The following is a 21,525-nucleotide window of genomic DNA, read 5'->3' on the forward strand; positions in this document are numbered from 1 at the left end:
GCACATCTTTCGACAAGCATCTTAAATTAACAAACAGGTAAAGGTGTTTTGCCTTCCTCGTACACTAAGTGTACTGGAAAGGCTATATGTTCACTCCAAAAATGGCTTTTTGACAGAAGGCCCGGAGGGTCGAGTCAAATATACCAATCAACTCAGCTCGACGAATTGAGGTGATGTCTGTGTGTGTGTGTATGTGTGTGTGTATGTGTGTGTGTATGTGTGTGTGTATTTTTTTTTTTTTTTTTTTTTCCTTCTAAACCATAGGGGGATAAATCTGCTCATCAGACACCCTAACAGGAAGGTTAGGGTAGTGTGGGGATGAGGCCGTCTTCTACAATGCCGGTAGAAGCCAGGACTACTCTCTCCTCGACCCACTAAAACACATTCCTATGGTCGCCAAACCCTACGTCTCTCCGGAACCACCAAGAAGGTATTGCTTCAGAGAGGGGCTAGTGCATATCGCACCCTCAAGGTTAGCTGCCGTAGCCTAGCAGCAACGAACATCGATGACTCGCACTGGAGAGTCCATCACGATAGCATGCTGGCGCTTAGCCAGTTTCCCGAGTGGTCCTCGCCACTCCCTTTGTCCACGGAAGGCGGGCAGGGTCAACCCCGCCCGCGCCCTACTGCTGAGCGGACATCAAGAACTGATGCCCACATGCAACCCGATCTGACCTGCTGAAGGCAAGGGTATCACTACCCTTCAGGCCTTATCAGCTGCATCCGTAGGTTGCAGACAGCAGGGTCTCACCTACCCCGACCCTTGCCGGGGACCCCTTTCCAACCGCGGGCTCAGATCCAACCCAGTAGACCGACGCCACGACAGCACCGCTACCGGGACTTCCTCTCCGCGGCCACTTAATCGCTGTAAGGGTCGATCTCGACCGCAGGGCACCGGTATGACCTACGAAGCCGACTTCGAACCCCTGGACCACCTCTTGTACTGCATCTGGACTAGCCATTCTCCGAGTCCACGCGCCACCTCCTTTGTAGCTCCCAGACGATATGGGTGATAGCCGTTGAAACGGCATTCCAGCTAATCTCATCCCTACACATTCTCTGGACCAAGTTGTCCGGAGTTGTGTCCTCCCCGCATGTGGCAAGCATGCGGTCACGCATTGTGCGAAAACGCGGGCACACGAACAAAACGTGTTCCGCCGTTTCCTCTAAACCATTGCACACTGGGCATTCGGGAGAATCCGCATGCCCGAAACGGTGTAGATACTGTCGGAAGCAACCATGGCCTGTAAGGACCTGTGTCAGGTGGAATGAAACTTCCCCATGGCGCCTATTAATCCAACTATCTACCCTCGGTATCAACCTATGGGTCCACCTTCCTTTGGTGGAACTGTCCCACGCGCGCTGCCATTTGACCATAGAGGCCATCCTGACAGTCTTGCGTATGCCTCTTGTGCCGCGCATTTCGAAGCACTCCATATCCTCACTGATAAGAATGCTGATGGGCACCATACCAGTAATGACACAGAGAGCGTCGTGTGACACGGTACGGTACGCGCTTGCAACCCTCAGACACATAAGCCTGTAAGTACTTTCCAGCTTCCGTCGGTAGCATTCAGTACTTAGCGCGGTACCCCACGCCGGGCCGCCATACCTAAGTATGGACGTAGCAACACTAGCCAGAAGCTTGCGCTTACTGGCGTACACCGCTGAGCTATTGGACATCATCCGGGACAGTGCCGCAATAGCTGTGGAGGCTCTTTTACAGGCATAATCGACGTGGCTACCGAAGGTAAGCTTATCGTCGATCATCACGCCCAAGTGCTTGACAGAGCGCTTCGACAGGATAGTGCACTCTCCTACACTGATCTCCGTCTGCTGCGCCGACTGCATGTTGTTCACAACCGTCACCTCTGTCTTGTGGTGAGCCAGCTCCAGTTTTCTGGACCGCATCCACGCCTCCACAACCTTGATCGAGTGGTCGGTAGTCAACTTCACCTCCTCGATCGTTTCACCGTAGACTTCGAGCGTAATATCGTCGGCAAATCCGACAACCGATTTTAATGACCGATGGTTCATTCGACGTGGAATCTGTTCCCATTGTTTCCTATTGAAAATGGTTCGGATCGGTCCAGCCGTTCCGGAGTTATGGCCATTTAGGTGTTCCGGACCAGTGCCCTTGGAAGGGGTCATACATAAAAATGTAACAAACATATACATGCGACACATCGAACTGTGGCATTTTCGATTACCTGATAAACAGTTAGCAAAAAAAAAACAGTCTCAGACCATATCTGAACCGGTAGTGTTCCGGAACCGGTTCCGGATGTCCCGTTGGAAGTGGCCAAATATAAAAGTGATCCAAAACTATGCATGCGACACATCAAATCACGGCTTTTTCGATAACATGTAAACAGTTAACAAGAAAATAGTCTGAGACCATATCTGTACCGGTAGTGTTCCGGAACCGTTTCCGGATGTTTCGCTGGTAGTGGCCAAATATAAAAGTGAACAAAATCTATGCATGCAACATATCAAAGCGGGGCTGTTTGATAACCTATTGAAAGCTGGCAAGAAAATAGTCTCAGACCATATCTGAACCAGTAGTGTTCCGGAACCGGTTCCAGATGCCCCGCTGGAAGTCGCCAAATATAAAAGTGATCCAAAGCAATGCATGCGACACATTAAATCGCGTCAATTTCGATATCCTGATGAACAGTTAGCAAGAAAACAGTCTCAGACCCTATCTGAACCGGTAGTGTTCTGGAACCGGTTGCTGGTATCCCGCCGGAAGTGACCAAACATAAAGATGAACCAAACCCATGCATGCGACATATCGAAGTGTGGCTTTTTTTTTTGATAATGAAAGGTTGGCATAAAAAAAAGACTCAGATCATATCTGAACCAGTAGTGTTTCGGAACCGGTTCCAGGCTTCCCGCCGGATATGGCCGTATTTAAAAGTGAACAAAACTTATGTATGCGACACATCAAATCAAGTCTTTTCCGACAACTTGATGATCGCTTATCAAGGAAGTAGGCTAAGACCACATTAAGGACTGCCAGTATGTAGTGCCGAAACTAGCTCCGGGTTTCACTCCAAAAGCGGCCAAATATAAAATTGAACCAAACCCATGCATGCAACATAGCAAAGCGCGGCTTTTTTGATAACCTAATAAACGTTAGCAAGCCAATAGGCTCAGACTATTTAAGAGACTACCGGTAGTGTTCCGCAACCAATTCCGGGCCGGAAGTGAAACCAAACTTATGCATTGAGATATCGTGGCTTTTTAGGTAACATGATGAACATGATGCAAGAAAATAGACGCAAGCCATATCAGTGTGTTACGGAACCGATTCCGGGTGTCCCGCCAGAAATGGTCGAATGTAAAAGAGAACCAATACATGCGACATATCAATGACTTATTCAGTAACATGATAAACGGTTAACCAGTACATAATCTCAGACCATATTTGAGAGAACCGGTAGTGTTCCAGAAGTGGTGATGAGACGAGTAACCCACCGGAAGTGGTAAAATATAGAGAGGAACCAAACCATAGCGGCGTTTTTGATTTTTTGATGAACGGTCAACAAGAAAATAGTCTCAGGCCACATCTAGAACTAGTAATAGTATTTCGGAATCGGTTGCGGGTGTTCCATCTGAAGTGATTAAATAGAAGTGAACCAAATTCGTGCATGCGACACATAAAATCGCAGCTTTTTCTTAAATTTGCCGAATGGTTAGCAAGAAAATAGCCTCAGATCACATTAATATTCGGCTTTTTAGGTAACCCGATAAACAGTTGACAAGAACATAGTCTCAGTCCATATGTGAGACAACCGAAATCGGTTCCAGGTGTCCCGCCGTAAGTGGTCAAACGTAAAATTGAACAAAACCCATGTAAGCTGCACATCAAATAGCGGAATTATAAAAGTGAACAAAATAAATGCCAAAGCGATAAATCAAATCGTGGTTTTTTGATAGCATGTAAACGTTGGGTAACATTATAAGTGAAGAAATGTTCAAAATCTTCATATATGCAAGAGAACAAAATCGTGACCAAAGCGATCTCATTAAATCACACCATTTCAGATTCCTGCGGTGTAAATATATAGTAGGATGGAACAACGTGGAAAAAATATAATTTTATCGCATCAACACCGAATAAATTTTGTTCAATCTTCAATCTCCTTTTGTCTCTAAAATTACTGCTCACAATTTGGGTGCGGCTGGTTGAGCCCTCACTCTTCTCATTGCGATTGAAATTTGAATGGAAAATTTCCATTTTCTGCTTTTTCCCGTAAGGAGGTCAAATTTTACATGAATCGTGTTGCCAATTATACTTAAATATAGCCTAAAGTGTGCTTAAAAAACTTTTTCGAGGATCACAAAGTGATCTGTGATTGTGAATAAAGTCAACCTTCTTCATGCATTTGCTGACGCTCACCCCGCTGCCGTAGTGAATAGAATTGTTGCTTTTTGAAAGTTAAAATTGTGCTTTTCTATATAAAACGATTCAGGAACATTTCGGCTAACGTCGATGGAAAGATCATGAGTACAGTTTCGACGAGAAAGGCACTATCACCACTAGGTGGATTAATCTTGTTTTTTTTTTTATTTACATTGGCAACATTATTCGACCACCTGGTTGTATTGGGGAAATGGCCAGTTTCTATCGCGTTCACTCACAAAATGGTGATGTAGTTTAATTACATTTTATTCCATAATACATGAAAATTACAAATGTTACACATAATTAGATGTATCTGGAGGGAGTTGCTAAGGGAGCGTCCATAAATTACGTCACGATTTTAGGGGGGAGGGGGGGTTCAGCAAAGTGTGACGACCCATACAAAAATTTCAGAGGTTTCATACAAAAAGTGTGACATAGGGGGGAGGGGGGTTGAAAATGGGCAATTTTTGCGTGACGTAATTTATGGACGTTCCCTAACTAGGGAGTCCTTGTATGGAATTATTTCCCCTAGGATTTCCCCTAGGAATGCTTTAGGATTTTCCGCCATTTCTTTTTTCGAGACTTCATCAGCGGTTTCTCCGGGGACCATTTGGGATTCTTTCCGGTATTTCTTGAATGATTTCTCCGAATTCTATCAAAGATTAGACCAGGATTTTTTTCTTGGAATTCCTCCCTTCTAACATCGATTCCTCCCAGGATTCCTTCACTAACTCCTGCTAGAATTCCTTTCTTTCGGAATATTTCAGGGATCTTCAGGATTCTGTAGGGACTCCCTCTCAGAATTTCTATCACTCCCTCTTCAATGATTTCTCCCGGGATTTCGTCCGCCATTTCTTCATTGATTTCTCCAAGGATTCTTATGTGGATTTCTTCAGACAATCATTTCAATCAGTGAGGGTTTCTTCCTGCATTTTGTTCTGGGATTTCTCTAGAAATTCCACCAGAGTTTCCAATATGTATTCCTTTAGAGATTCCTCCCAGGATTTCTTCATGTGTTTCCCCGAGATTCTTTTAAGGATTTCTTCCTGCATTTTTTCCCGGGATTCATTCAGTGATTTCCCCCGGAATGCCTTTCACGGTTCTTTCCAAGATTCTTTGATTGAGATTTCCCGAGTTTTCTTAAGCGATTCCTTCAGAAATCCTTCAAAGGTGCATTCAGAACTCTGTTTGAGAATATTCCAGAAATTCTTCTTGAAATTTAGTTTGGAACTGCATCTGGGGTTCCTCTCACGGTCTCTTAATTAAATTATCCCGGGACTCTTTCTTGAATATTTATGGCATTCCATCGGGTATTTCTAGGGGGGTTTGTCCCGGAATTCTTTCACGTATTATTTCCGAGATTATACCAGGGATATTACTGGGTATATCCCACGATTCCCTTAGGAAAAGAAATTCTGTGTTTTCTGAATTAATTCCTTTAAGGTTTCCTCTAGGAATCCCTTCAATGGTTTCTTCAGAGATTTCTTTTGGGATTCGTTTAGTGATTCTTTCAAGACATTCTCGAGATATCAGAGTTTGCTCTTGGAATTCTTTCAGGGGCTCCATGAGTATATGATATGGGACTAATTTTTAGAATCTTTCAGGGATTACTAAGAGATTTTGTGAAATTCTTGCAGGGATTTCTGCCGGGTTTCTTTCGTGGATTCTTTCAGAACTCCTCCGCGATTTTTTCTCGGGATTTACTTTGGAGATTCGTCCCTTATTTTTTAAAGTTATTCTTCTAGGAATTCCCCCTGGAATTTCTTTAGGGATTTTTGCCGGGATTTCTTTCATATGCTTTCAGATATCCCTCCCGAGATTCATTTGGATATCTTTTCGGGGATCTCTCCTAGATTCTTTCAGAGATTCCTTCAAAGATGACTGCTGCAATTCCTTTGTCGATTCTTCCCAGTTTTCCTTCAGGGATTTATTTTCAATTGCTTTCAAGGTATCCTTCCAAAATTTCTTTTAAAGGTTTATCCAGGAATCTTTTTGGGATTTCTTCAGGGATTCCTCCGGGGATCTCTCATTGAACCTTCATGAGTGTCTTACAGGAAAGTCTCAAGGATTCTTTCATGAATTGCTCCTCGAATTTCTACAGGAGTTTCTCCCGAAATTTCTTCTGGATTCCTTCATGAGTTTCCCCAGGATGCCCTCCCGGCAATTCTTCCAGAGATTTCTTCTCGGTCTTTTTTTATGAATTCATCCTAAAAAATTTGAGAAATGCCTTCCATGATTCCTTCCAAAGATTTCCACCGGAATTTTTCTTAAGACTATTTTCATCTAAATAATTTACCCGATATTCCTAGGAGGATAATTCCATGTGTTGGGGGAGATAAATATTTGAACTAGATAGACAATTCTGCGGTAAGCCATAGTCTAATCAGACAATCCTTTTCCATTATTTTTTTCACTTGTTTAAAATTGTCTTGTATCTATACGGATCAGAATGTAACGATAGTATAGAAGTTTTGCTGAAAATTATCAGAAGTTGAAGATTTACACTGGAAATTTGTCTGAAACTTTACCATAGAAATCATTTTTTTTTTGTGAAAGAACTTCACTATTAATAACACATTTATCTGTTGATTTAGATTGTAAGACACCTTGAGCGTTGACGAGTTAAATTGTATCAGTAGCAGAGTTCAAAATTTTCGTTTTCAATGAGTACAATCAACGTCAATTTCGAAAAATCGCAAAAGAGGGATCGAAATAAAATTCATTTTGGTGAATGAATTTTCTCACTCATTCATTCATTTTTCTGTCACTGAGAAATTTAAATAGACCTAACTCCCGATTATACTTCAAATCACCACAAAACTAGTGTATAGTAGTTAATTAGAATACTAATTATCTGCTCTTTTTGTCCATGCAGCCGAAATGTGCGTCTGTTGACAGAAATTGGGCATTTTACGACGTTCAAGAAAATATTCATGACAGAGAATATAATGAAAAAAGAGACGCATTCAGTTGACAATGAATTTGGTCAAACACGAATGGAAAAATGAAAATGTCAATCTTCACTTTGGATTTTCGATTTTTTACACATTGATCAGTAGATATCATACGTTGCAGGTTAGGGTGGCCCACACTTCTATGGAAAAAAAATGAAAAAAAAATGCCGAGTCTTATCTCCTAAATCGATTGTTTTGTATTTCCAGAAACTACGTTCGAAATTTGAGCAAGATCGATTAAGCCTCAGGGGGCGCTTAAAGTGCTTGAAGTTTGTATGGGAAAACATGGCCAAATGTATGCAGAAATTATAAACTTTCGATTTTTGCCGTTAGGTGGCGCTGTAAGCGTTTAATGACAAAACCCTTTGGCATTATTGTAAGTGACTATATTCCAAACAACTTTCTAGAAGACCGCAAAGTGATCTGACGCCTGTGAGAAAAGTTATACCCTAACCAAATTATTCCTTTACATGTACTGGAAAAACAACCATGTCTCGCCTCACTTTTTCTAGGGTATAACTTTTTTAACAAGCGTCGCATCACTGTGCGGTCTTCGACAAAGTTGTTTGGCATATAGTCACTTACGATAATACCAAAAGGTTTTATCATTAAATGCATATAGCACCACCCAGCGGCAAAAATCGAAAACTTAAGATTTCTCCTTACATTTGGCCATGTTTTCCCATACAAACTTCAAGCACTTTGAGCGCCCCCTTAGACTTAATCGTTACTTACCTTACCGATCAAACTAAGGCCGGGATGGCCTCTGCTGTACATAGTAGCAGTTTCCATTCCACTCGGTCCATGGCTGTTTGTCTTCAGTTGCGCACTCTGCGTAGGGTCCGCAGATCGTCCTCCACTTGGTCGACCCACCTAGCTTGTTGCGCACCACGTCTTCTTGTACCGGTCGGATGACTCTCGAGAACCATTTTAGTCGGGTTGCTATCCGACATCCTGATGACGTGACCCACCCACCGTAGCCTCCCGATTTTCGCGGTATGGTTCTCTCAGCTCTCTCTCTCTCAGCAGCTGATGCAGCTCGTGGCTCATTCGCCTTCTCCAAGTCCCGTCTTCCATCTGCACTCCGCCGTAGATGGTACGCAACACCTTCCGTTCGAAAACTCCAAGGGCGCGTTGGTCCTCTGCACGTAAGGTCCATGTTTCGTGCCCATAGAGGACCACCGGTCTAATCAGCGTTTTGTAGATACATAGTTAACTTCATGTTACGGCGAACTTTATTCGATCGTAGAGTTCTGCGGAGTCCAAAGCAAGCACGATTCCCTGCCACAATGCGCCTCTGAATTTCTCTGCTGGTGTCGTTGTCGTCGGTCACCAGTGAGCCCAAGTACACGAATTCTTCAACCGCCTTGATTTCATCACCGTCGATATGAATTCGGGGGGGACGGGCGCGGTGATTCCTCCCTGGAGCCCTTTGCCATCATGTACTTTGTCTTCGACACATTAATGACTAATCCGATTCGCCTGGCTTCACTTTTTAGTGGGATGTACGTTTCCGCCATCGTCTCAAATTTACGAGCAATAATATCAATATCATCAGCGAAACCAAGCAGCTGAACGGACTTCGTGAAAATCATTCCACTAGTGTTTATCCCCGCTGTCCTTATTACACCTTCTAACGCAATGTTGAACAGCAAGCACGAAAGACCATCACCTTGCCATAACCCTCTGCGAGATTCGAAGGGATTCGAGAGTGTCCCTGATACTCGAACTACGCACATCACGCGATCCATCGTCGCCTTGATCAACCGTATCAGTTTATCTGGGAATCCGTATTCGTGCATAATCTGTTATAGTTGTTCTCGATCGATTGTATCATACGCCGATTTGAAATCGATGAACAAGTGATGTGTGGGCACGTTGTTTTCGAGGCATTTCTGCAACACCTGGCGGATGGCGAACATCTGGTCCGTTGTAGCGCGTTCACCCATAACTCCAGCCTGATATTGCACCACGAACTCTCTTGCAATCGGTGATAGACGGTGGCATAAAATTTGAGAGAGTATCTTGTCTGCCCATATTCGCATAGTCGACGTAAGCGCCACTGTACTTTTCAACATGCTTTTGAAATTTTTACAATGAATAAATATAAATTTCAAGATTTTTACCACGTTGACATCTAACTAAGGGTTAAATCTTGTGATCTATTGAATAAAACTGGTCCCAAATATGCACATGCGTTTTTTTTTCCTGATCTGTAGAGCCTTTTAACCACTGCGTCCATTATTTAGGAATATTGTGGTATGACCCATATTTAATTTGGTGCTAGTCAAATATCCTTTCGCAATTGAGCTGTGATGGACAATGGTTGATGTAACACCTGATCCCAACTAGGCACAACTCGTTTTATGAAGTTTATTACCCTGTTGGGATTTCTTCGCCAAATCAAGGGCTCTAGAAACCCTTTACCTAAAACCGGCAATCTCTGATTGGATAGTACTCCACAGTTGCAGAGTAAATGTTCAGAAGTTTCGTTTTTCGTTTGACAGAAACGACACTCGGAGGATTGGATTTTTCCGATCTTACTTAGCTGATATTTACTCGGGCAGTGACCAGTTGGCCGTCCCTTATTTTGGAAAAATTGGAAATGTCATAAGTTCGTTAGTGGAAAATGATCGTTTTAGCTAAAAAATGATCGTGTCAAAATTTGAAGTCCGTATCTCAAGGCTAAGTGGTCCCTCAAGGGGCCTAAAGTTGTCAAAAATTGTATGGGACTAAAAAAACATGAGATTTTTTTCGACAAAAAAACGCTATTCTACTAAAACCGGTGATTTTAGGACCCTTAAGGGCCAAAAATGTGCTTAGATTAGCGATATCTCCACTCGTTTTTGAGTTATTGAACAAAAAAGGGCAAGTTTCCTTCGGAATCTAAAAAAAATGTCAAAAATGCTGATTTTTCAGTTATTTTTTGTCAATATCTTGGAAACGAGTAGAGATATCGCAAATCTAAGCACATTTTTGGCCCTTTTGGGTCCTAAAATCACTGGTTTTAGTGGTATAGCGAATTTGTTTTGTCGAAAAAAAAAATCATGTTTTTTTGGTCCCATACAATTTTTGACAACTTTAGGCCCCTTGAGGGACCACTTAGCCTTGAGATACAGACTTCAAATTTTGACACGATCATTTTTTAGCTAAAACGGTCATTTTTCACTAACAAACTTATAACATTTCTAAATTTTGCAAAATAAGGGACGGCCTAGTGACCAGTCATCAGACCAGTAATTACCCTGAGATCTTTTTTGTTTAGATTTAATAAGGACCTGGCTTTTTCTGCACTGGGTTTTATAAACCTTTTCGCTTGCTTGGATGTATCCGTGGCAATCCAATTAGATTCTACCGTGGACATTTCCCAAATTTTTAGTTTCATCCGAAGAGCACACTCAGAAACTTCACAGAAAGGTTCAGGGCCTACAAAGCTTGATGCCGGACCCTGTCTGGCTAAATTGTCGGCGTTTTCATTTCCCAGAATTCCACAATGACTGGGCACCCAGTATAAAGTTACCTCGTTCCTACTGGCCAATTGCTTCAGAGAAATAATGCATTCCCACACTAGCTTTGATTGACAAGTAAAAGCCTTTAGCGCATTTAGAGCCCCTGACTATCCGAAAATATACAGATCTTAGCAAACCTATAATTTCTTTTCAGACAAATGTTGGCACACTCTAGAATGGCTTGAACTTCTGCTTGAAATACAGTGGGACTGCATCCCATTGGTATAGCCTTACTGATACCAGGGCCGAAAACACCGGCTCCTGTATTTTCACCCATCTTGGACCCATCAGTATAAAATACAATAGAACCTGGACGTAAACTTGGTCCACCAGCATCCCAAACATAGCGACATGGTTTCACCACTTTGAAGGGAACATCATAGTTGGTCTTCGTTATCATCCAATCTTCTACTGTTTTTATGTCCATGTTTAATTTGAAGTCTTTGATGATCCTCAAATGTCCCACAAGATCCCCATCTAGTAAATTATTGTAACGAATGAACTGCAGGGCACTTTTTGCCGCTTGTAGTTTAACAAATTGATGCAATGGCGTGAAGATTTCACAGGCTTTCTGATAGGCATTTGTCGACCATACATGGTTTACCTTGTCTAAGTCCTGATCTTCAGCCGAGTAAGGAATCGACCCCGGAAAATGAGTCTTTATCATCTTTTTCAAATCTTTAGAAGAATCGTCAGTAAAACTGCCATCTTCTTTTTTGAGGCTTCCAAGACCATTAGAATGGTCTTTTGAAAGGACTTTGTGGAGCCTTGCAGCTGCAGGAGCGTTATTGATGTCTTCACACACCCGTCTCCAATCCTTTCGTTTGGCTAGCCTCAGTTCTCTGTTATATTCTGTTAGGGCTTTTTTGTATTGAACCCAATCAGAAGTAGCCTTTGCTCTATTGAACAATCTTCTAGATTCTTTCCTCAGTTTTGCTAGCTTGTCATTCCACCAAGGGACATCCCTGCTGGATGACCTCTGTTGGATTGTGCAGCTAGCATGATATGATGAGATCATTTTATCAATAACCTCATCACAGGCACTTTCCAATTGTGAAACAGATGTTATCTGCTCCCATTTATATGCATTTTCATGCGTTAAGTAAAAGCGATAGAGGTCCCAGTTTGTTTTTCTTGGGTTTCTAAAACTTTCAATTACATTTGATCCGGCTTTATAATCAAACCTGATATGTTTGTGATCTGATAATGATTCCTCATCAGAAACATGCCAGTTCACATTTTTTTTCCGACAGCAGGTCACTGCAGATCGTAAGATCTAGAACCTCCTGTCGAATTGTGTTAATAAAAGTGGGATAATCTCCCTTATTGCATATGTCTATGCTAGGGTATTTGTACCTATCTTAGTCTCATTAAGGATGTGCAACATGAAAAATCACTCACAGCGCAATGTATACGCTTCAAATTTAATGATACAAACCTTTAACACACGTGCTCACTTCCACTGTTGATCCTACGATGCACTAGAGTGGGATTTATATTCAATATTTGATTTAATTGCGATCACAAATCGCGAGCCACTCGCACCTATCTTCAGCACACCGTAAAATTTTCATCTCATCGCGGTCCACCGGGTGGCCCCTTTTTCATCTCAACAGTATTTACAGCAAATCTACAACCACTCTCACATTTTCTCATCGTAGAGCATTCTGCACTCACCCACTAACGCACTCCCTTTCCCTAGCAGGTGACAGTTTCATTGTGATTGTTTTTCTTTCTCGCAAAGGAGAAGTCACAACAATGTGCGGCGCGACGAATCGTCTAAGCTCGCTCCCCACGTTTTGCACTCGCATACATTCACAGCTGATTGGCAAATCAGTGCTGCCGAACTGGATGATAGTTCGTAAAGCTTGAGCGGTAGCAGCATGTTTAGATGAAAACCAAACCAAAAATTTTGAAAGAAATGGCGTTGGAAAATGAAATTATTGATCGATTTGCGTAGCAGTTCGATTACGAAGATGTTAAAACAAGAAACGACCATATTCTGATTGAAAAAACATCGTATTTGTAGTGACCAAATCTCATTCAATTTACTACTTGTTTCTTGATGTCTGGCACCGCTGTGATGCTTGCTTTGTAGCTTCGGCAGAGATGTGCGCCGCGGTTAAAACATCATTTTTGGTCGTCGGCGGCGGCGGCGTTAAAAATGAGATTTCAATATTTCGCTCTTTTACATCTCATATAGCGAAACATTTTAACAAACTATACTTTGCATATGAGAATGTAAATGATGATGATGATGATGATGATGATGATGATGATGATGATGATTAAAGTGTACCCACCATCAGCGCAAGGATTACCTATGGCTGCAGAATTATTCCGGAAGAGAATAATCTACCTGATGGTTTGTTGTAGCAGGGCGAATTAAAATCACTGAATCCCTTCGGTAGTCAACAAAAAGTTGCTATCTCATGACAAAAGACTGGCTACCCCACGTACTTGAGTCCGGTCATCAGGTCATTTAATTCCCTTAGGCTACCCCTCCCCGTGTGTGTGAACCCCGCAATATAAATAAAATGTTTACAATGTATCATATAGAAACAATAAAAGTAAAAATTAGATAGATCTCACCAAAGTGGGCTTTTGTGCAGACACGACTTCATATTTCTTGATCTTTCCATCTGGATCTCCTCATCTGTCTTGATCTCACCATCCGGAACGCCATTGGCAGATGGTATCCAGAACTTCATAATGACGAAAGACGGCGTCGTCTTCCTGCATTTTTTTTTAATTTTCACTCACGAGCGGACAGATTCTTCCCGTCAAATAACACACACGTTTTGCAAAACATTACAATTCTCATCACAATGCTCTTCTCTTTTTAAACTTCAATCAGAATCAATTTAATTATTTAGTTTGAAAGGAACGTATAGAAAATTTGGATTTTCTGACAGACGATCATTTTTACGTCCTTACACTTTGCATATGAGAATGTAAATACACTAAAACCTCAATTTATGCATGTTATTTTTATGCACTTTTTAATTTATGCACCTTTTTTTATGACTTGCATAAATTAAGGGAAAGCTACTCAGAACCAATATTGTGCATAAGAATATTTAATAATGACGGTAACTATTGCAACGGTGGCTAAAGGGTGTTTATAAGGATGAGCAAATGGAAGTCACAAGGGAGTTTCAGGGGGTTCCCAGGGGTTTCCGCGAGGTACCAGGAGATCTCCGTGGGGTTTTCGGGGGTCTGAGGGGGTCTGAGGGGGTTTTCGAAAGCATTGCAGAGAGTTTCAGAGGATTTTCGGCGGGGTTTGGAGGCGTTACAGGTACGTTTTCGGGGGTTTCCGAGGATCTCACGTGCGTTAAACGGGTGCAAGTGGGTCTTAGATGGATTCGGAGGCGTTAGGCAGGCGTTTATGGGGGTTCAGATGCGTTACATTGGGTCCGAGGGGATTTTAGAGGGATTTTGGAGGCATTTCAGGAAGTTTCAGAGCATTTATGGCGGGATTCAGAGGCCTTACGGAGGCGTTTTCGGGGGTTTCGGAGCGTCTTATTAAGAGAAATTTTGGGGTTTGGGATTCAGAGGCGTTACGGAAGCGTTACGGAGGAGATTTCGGGGGTTTTGGAGCGTCGCAGGTGCGAGGGGTCCGAGGCGGTTTAAGAGGGAGTTTGGAGCCATTTCAGGAAGTTTCAGAGCATTTTCGGCGGGATTCAGAAGCGTTACGGAAGCGTTACGGAGGAGTTTTCAACGGTTCCGGAGCGTCGCAGGTGCGTTACATGGGGTCCGAGGGGGTTTTAGGGAGATTTTCGAGGCATTTCAGGAAGTTTCAGAGCATTTTCGGCGGGATTCAGAGGCGTTACGGAAGCGTTATGGAGGAGTTTTTCTTACGCACAAATTTCCCTCATTTTATGCCTTTTTTAATTTATGCACCCCCAGCCATGTGCAAAAATTGAGGTTTTAGTGTAGTAACTTGTAATTGTACATTCGTATATAGTGCGGCAGACAATTAAACGTTCCATAATAAACAAAAAATATCCATAATTCTTAAGTTATGGCATGAATTGAATTATTAGGACCTGAATTCTTCAGATTTCAAGCTTTCAGGAACTTTTTTAAGATTATTTTTACGATGATTAAAAAAAACTTATAATAAATCGGAGAAAATTGGGTTGATTTTGAAATTCCTCACATTTTGTATGTAATGAAAAATTGGCGAAAAATTTTAAACCTCATTTACTCGAAAGTGGGTTTTTGTCACTTCCACCCCTAGTGTAGAATTAGCATCTAAGTTAAAATACACATAAAAAATAAAAAATAAAAAAAAACTTACACCCCTTTGCTTCTAACCCCCTCAATTATAAACGAACGTCGTTATGACGTCACGCGGGGAAAAGCATGCATGCTGCCATTGCATGCTTTATACACCTTGTGTGAAGAATATGATATTTGCTAGGATTTTTTTTATGATGATATATACAGGGTGCGGCAGGAAAAAATGCGAAAAGTTCAAGGCACTATTACACGCTGAATATGGGATATTTATGACAGGATTTTTTCATGACAGTGTATCAGTCAAAGTCTATATTCTTGCACTACAAAAAAAAAATGAACATATTTGATGTTTAACATGTGATAATGTAAGCCTAATAAGCGGGTATCAATAAACTGCGCGCCCAATGGTCATTAAACAAAATGACTATAACAGTATAAAAATTAGCCTAAATTCGATGAACGACCAGACCACACTGATCCAGAGCCATGTAGTTTCACATACTAGATGAAATAAGTACATATATTTGATCATATTGTAGAGAAAATTAAAAATTTTGTTTTATCAGATACGAAATTTAGCGACCTGTGTACTTTTCTGCGGTTTGAAAATTCTGACTGTCTTCAGCTTCAGGCGCCGCCCTATAAAGGTTAGTGACCAAAATGCGAACATTTTTAATTAACTTTTCAGAAAACTAGCCTATTAGAGATCATGGAACGTTGAAACATAGATTGGTTAACGTCAAATGGACGAAAACGAGGTTTGAAGTTGAAAAACACTTTCGCATTTTTTCCTGCCGCATACTGTAAGTGACTAAAAAGTAACTAAAATCTCAACAAGATCATTGAACGAAATATTTTGTTTATTCGCAATTAATGACATGCATTCATTTTGGGAGCTTTTAAACTTAAATCGATTATTTTCTGAAGATTATTGAGGAAATTCTAAGTTCGGCGGCGTGATGAGTTTTAAGCTGGCGGCGTGCTAGAAAATCAAAACATCCGGCGGCGTGAAGTAATAAATCTCGACGGCGCACATCTCTAGTCTTTGAGACAAAATGAGATGAATATAGGTACTAGGCCGAAGAAGGGGGCTTTTACCCTATTAGACGAAATGTAGTTCAAAAGATCCTCACCCCTCTTATTAATATCGGTACTGCCCCAAATGGTATGATGGGCATTCGCATCGCATCCAATCAAAAATTGAGCGTTTATTCTCTTACAATAATTAATGAAACTTACAACACTAGATGGAGGCACATCATCAACGTCTCCTGGGAAATATGCTGAAGCAATGCATACCTCAGTTTTTCCCCGGATTGTCGGGACCTCCAACTTGATAGCCACAATATCTCTTGAAATGAACTCAGTAATTAGGACAAATTTCGTTCTCCTATTTACTAAGATTGCAGTTCTAGGCTTGGTTCTAGGTTTACATTGATTTTCATGATACACGAGTTTACAGTTCGGTAAAGAGCATCCCATTACCCTACCGTTATTTACCCAGGGCTCCTGAATTAGTCCCACGATGCACATGCGTTAGATATTAGCTTTTGTACGGTGGCATTGCCAGTGGTGGTTACATCGACTATGGTCCACTGCACGAATTTATGCTGGCCTGCTTACTCTCACAGAAAATTTGACGTTTGAGCGGTGCCAACACCTTTCAAACGTCAAATTCCGTGTGAGAGTAAGCAGGCCAGTATAAATTCGTGCAGTGATCCATGCGAATATGGGCAGATGTAGGCAGCGCTCAGTAGTGTGATCGCGCGGTAGTTCCCGCAATCCAACTTGTCGCCCTTTTTGTAGATGGGACACACGATACCTTCCATCCATTCCTCCGGTAATACTTGGTAATGACCCAGTGTAGTGCTCTCACCAGTGCTTCTCCACCGTATTTTAGAAGCTCGCTTGGTAGTTGATCTGATCCAGCGGCTTTGTTGTTTTTCAACCGGCCAACTTCCTCCTCAATCTCTTGGTGGTCAGGGGCCTGAAGTCTTTCGTCCTGTGCACATACTCCTAGATCTGTTACCACGCCACCTTCGGTACTTGCAAGTCGCCATTGAGGTGCTCATCGTAATGCTGCCGCCACCTCTCGACCACCTCACGCTCGCTCGTGAGAATTCTCCCGTGATTATCTCGGCACATGTCGGCTTGTGACACAAAGCCTTTGCGCGAGCGGTTCAGCTTCTCGTAGATCTTTCGTGTGTCCTTAGCGCGGTAGAGCTCTTCCATCGCTTCGCGATGTCGTTCTTCCTGCTGGCGCTTCTTCATCCGGAAGACTGAGTTCTGCCTGTTCCGCGCCTGTCTGTAACGTGCCTCATTCGCTCTCGTACGGTGTTGCAGCATTCTCGCCCATGCTGCATTCTTCTCGTTTTTCAACTGTTCACATTCGCCGTCGTACCAGTCGTTTCTGTGATTCGGAGTCGCTTAGGCTTAATCGATTTTGCTCAAATTTTGAACGTAGCTTCTGGAAGTCCAAAACAATCGATTCATGAGGTAAGACTTGTCATTTTTCAAATTTTTTGTTTTTCACATGAGTGTGGGCCATCGTATTGCAGGTCTTAAACAATAGAAATCCGATATTTATAATTCGGGACAGATGGCATCACAACAGAAACTGCGTTATTGACACAAGGTAATATCGATCAATGTAATTGAAATCATTTGGACCAATTATGCCAAATTTCTGCCGCACTGTGCAGCACCAGGATGTTGGTCGATTATTGATCTCGTTTGACATGGTGTTCCCTACCCGGCGGCGCCGGCGGCCTGGTAAAGGACCTATGGGCGGAAGTGTAGGTAGGTGGTTCGTAATTGTGACAAATTGTGTGTTTGTGGAACAAATCGATTGCAACAGGATGTTTGCTGTGCCGTCGTCGGTATCGATGGATGGTGGCGTGGATACGTGCCAAAGAATGTAGCCGATGTTGGCGCACAAGCCCGCCCGCCCTACATTACATGATTGTACCTACCACGCCCTACATGGGGCATCATCGTCGTGTGAACTCGGTTAGGGTTGCCCGATAGGAAGGCGGGGTTATTGGTTTGTGGTGCGAATATGAAGTGCTTTTATGCTCCCACGAGAGCTTTGCGATGAAATGGCGTTGCACTCATCGTTTACTTAACGAGTTCAAATTGGAAGGAAACTACGCACTTCGGATCAGTATGGAAAACGAAAGCAATTTTTAATCTTCTTCTTCTTCCCCAAGTAACAGAAGTCAATATCACTTATGTACTTCTAGCAAGTAAATATTTGTTAGAAGTTAGTCATAGTGACTTCTGCGCAACAAAAACCTGCGTCGCCGTGACTCTTCTGTGACAAGTGTGTTACTTTGGTCTTTATGGCTCGACGTTCGCATTGGGACCTGGCCTGTCTCGCTTCAACTTAGTGTTGGTTCTAAGACACTTCCATAGTTATTAATTGAAGGGCTTTCTTTTCCTGCCATTGGATGAATTTGTACTTTGTGTGGCAAGTACAATGATACACTTTGTCCAGAGAATCGAGAAAATTTCCTGACCGAAACGGGAATCGAACTCGCCATCTCCGGATTGGCGATCCATAGCCTTTACCGCTAGGCCAACTAGAGACCCCAACTGTTACCCCCAACGACGGTAATAAAATCACATATTTTGTCATATAAATTGGAGCATAGCAAAATTGTGATTTCTGGAGTAAACATAAGTTTAGTTTGAGATTCAACAGCCTTAAATCTGTCGAGGTCACATAAGTTTGCTGTTGAGACAGATCTATATTAAGTGAAATAATGTGAACAAACAAACTTTAAAACAGTTCTTCAACTTGAGTAAGAAATTTGTGGCATGACATTTAATACACACATGTAGTCAATGAATCCATTATTGAACCTATCCCATTAAAACTCAATAGTTCCCGTTCATCATTCAATCATCTTTCAGTGAAATTCTTCGTCTCGTATCTTGTAAACTCACCGCTGTGTTCCACAATTCATTGATAACATTGGTTCATCTCGTGATAACCTGCCATCAGTAGAAACACCTACCACTTTTTCGTTCTCCATTGCCCCAGTACCCATCATTGTTGCAGGCAATTAATCACGGAACAAAGCCGCTGGGAAGACCTTTATCTTATCGAAGCGTATCAACCCTTTAAAAATATCCGTATACAACAATAATAACCACCAAGTATCTGCCGTCGTCGCGTCGTGATAGGTGCCCATACACGCCAGTGCTAGCAGCGAACTGGGGCCCAATGGACCTGCTCAACGTTCTCAAGTGCCGATTGGAGATTGTTGACGATTCGATTACCACCCGGCAGCTGATAGACGAGTTGGTTTCCTGCGGTCCGCTGGACGCTCCAGTTCACTTGACCGAGCTGGACAACGTGGTCAAACGTCACTACCAATGGGTTCGTCAGATGCCGGTGGTGCATCCGTTTTACACCGTCCGGAGCAACAACGACACTCGGATTTTGGGAGCCACGGTACTGCTGGATTGTGGTTATGTTTGCACATCCAAGGTGGAGGCGATGCAGGTTCTGGAACTGGGGGTTGACCCCGAGTGGATTCTGTTGAAGAGCGTGGCGGACAATGAAGATCTTTTGAAGTTTGCTCGACGGAAACGTTTGCTGGTCACGTTTAGGGATGAACAGGAACTAAGGAGTATTCATCGCAGTTATCCGGAAGCAGAGTGAGGTTTATGGTGCATAAAAACACGAAAATATTACCAGTAATTGTATGCTTTTGCTTTTTAGGTTACTAATAAACTTTGGTTATGAACTAGATCCAAGTCTAGAGCACGATTCTCAAATAGAAACCCATGAACTCCTGAACCTTGCTAAGGAACTCGGAATGGATGTCATAGGTTGGAGCTTCGAATCAACGACTAGTCATAGGGACCAAGACATAATGTATGATGTCGTTCGAAAAGGGCGAGAAATCACTGACTTCGCCATGATCGTTGGGTTCGATTTCAATTTCATCAATCTAGGTAACGGGATTCCGGAATGCCAAGACCAAGACTTGTCGCAGTATGCCACCCAGGTCAATCGATCGCTGCAAGAGTTCTTCCCAGATCGTCGTAACTTCACGATAGTGGCCGAATCGGGATCTTTCCACTGTGCTGCAGCTGTGACGGCAATCAGCACTGTCAATGGCAAACGAATCTTCTGGCATCCGGAGTTTCCGTCGCAAATTGATAGGGTGTTCTACTATTTGAACCATGACATCGGCGACGGGAGCTCGAACTTTCAACCCATAATTTGGAAGAACCCCAAGGATTGTGGGATGGTTTGTCGGTCCAGTTTGTATGCATCCAGCAATGAGTGCCTGATAGAGAACCTATCTCTTCCAGAGGTGAACGAGATGGATTTCCTGGTGTTTGAAAATCAAGGTGCCAGCACGAGTGACCTGATGAGGTTACCAGTGCTTCCAATCACATTGACGTTCGTGCGCAGGAGCATGTGGTAAGACTTGAATTTATTGGAAGAAGGATTCCTCAATGTTTATATATGTTTCAATTCAATATTTCAGGCACTTTTTGGAATCACTGTCAAGCTCGGACAGTCCAAGAAGGTTTATACTGAATTCTCAATATCTTGCGAAGGAATCGAAGATCGAACGGTTGAAATTTAATTAAATGATATGTAACATATCTAAAAATCCATTAGCATTTATACTAGTTTTAAACATTTAAACATCAAAAATGTAAAGTAATAAATAAAACCACTGTATATAATTTACACGTTTTACAGAAAGTGAGTCCAAACTTTAGCTTTTTTGTCAGTAAAACCATTTCATCATTATTTAGAGACATGTATTCAAACACCTTCGATTTGAAATCTGCTTTTTCTCATGACATGTTTACAGACTTTACAATTTAATTCCAAACTTGGCCGCCTCATCCTTGTACTTCTCCGCAAAGGTGTTATCCGGATCGTACTTTCCGCGCAGAGAATTCCACTCATTGGGACGCTGCTCGATCAAAAACTTTGCCACCTTGGCCGTGACTTCCCGTTGCTTCTCGTTACACTTGGAACATCCAGTGGCGATGGCATCTGGCAAATACTTCTTCAGCTCGTTTCCTTCCGGGGTGCATGGACCGGCTTCCATCAGGCAGTTGAAGTAGTTCTTGAAGAGACGATCCGAGCTGAGGATTTCATCCACGTCGATGTTGTCGTACTTGGTGGGATAGCTGTCCTGAGCGATTGCCAAGGCAAACAGAGCGAATAGAATGACGATCTTCATGGTTGATGTGTTGCAATTAGCCGATCCGTTGAAGGCACTGAATTGAACTGTGCCAATCGTTTGAAATCATTCGGATTTTATACTAACTTATTGTATCGATAAAACCTCTACCTACAGATAGAAGTACAGATGCATTAAAATAAAATTACGTCAAAATGAAAACAATGCAAGTAATGCATTGCATG

General features: G+C 42.4%; 2 protein-coding genes across 2 annotated transcripts; one reads left to right on the plus strand and one right to left on the minus strand.

The window, feature by feature from the left end:
* The first annotated feature begins 19,112 nt into the window (after positions 1-19,112).
* LOC115256266 (ornithine decarboxylase-like) lies at positions 19,113-20,854 on the plus strand. The gene is made up of 3 exons (XM_029854534.2): positions 19,113-19,784; positions 19,849-20,559; positions 20,627-20,854. Exons 1-3 carry the CDS (start codon positions 19,348-19,350, stop codon positions 20,730-20,732), a joined length of 1,254 nt encoding a protein of 417 aa, XP_029710394.2. The 5' UTR covers positions 19,113-19,347; the 3' UTR covers positions 20,733-20,854.
* LOC109433346 (ejaculatory bulb-specific protein 3-like) lies at positions 20,827-21,479 on the minus strand. Its single transcript, XM_019709815.3, has one exon. It carries the CDS (start codon positions 21,338-21,340, stop codon positions 20,966-20,968), a length of 375 nt encoding a protein of 124 aa, XP_019565360.1. The 5' UTR covers positions 21,341-21,479; the 3' UTR covers positions 20,827-20,965.
* Between the last annotated feature and the right edge of the window lie 46 nt (positions 21,480-21,525).

This window comes from Aedes albopictus, chromosome 3 (genome assembly GCF_035046485.1).
Source record: "Aedes albopictus strain Foshan chromosome 3, AalbF5, whole genome shotgun sequence".
Classification (NCBI taxonomy): domain Eukaryota; kingdom Metazoa; phylum Arthropoda; class Insecta; order Diptera; family Culicidae; genus Aedes; species Aedes albopictus.

Coding starts and splice junctions, on each gene's coding strand:
- LOC109433346 (XM_019709815.3), bottom strand. CDS start 21,340: ATGAAGATCGTCATTCTATTCGCTCTGTTTGCCTTGGCAATCGCTCAG.
- LOC115256266 (XM_029854534.2), top strand. CDS start 19,348: ATGGACCTGCTCAACGTTCTCAAGTGCCGATTGGAGATTGTTGACGAT. Junction 19,785..19,848: donor CGCAGTTATCCGGAAGCAGA/GTGAGGTTTATG, acceptor TTTGCTTTTTAG/GTTACTAATAAACTTTGGTT. Junction 20,560..20,626: donor TTCGTGCGCAGGAGCATGTG/GTAAGACTTGAA, acceptor TCAATATTTCAG/GCACTTTTTGGAATCACTGT.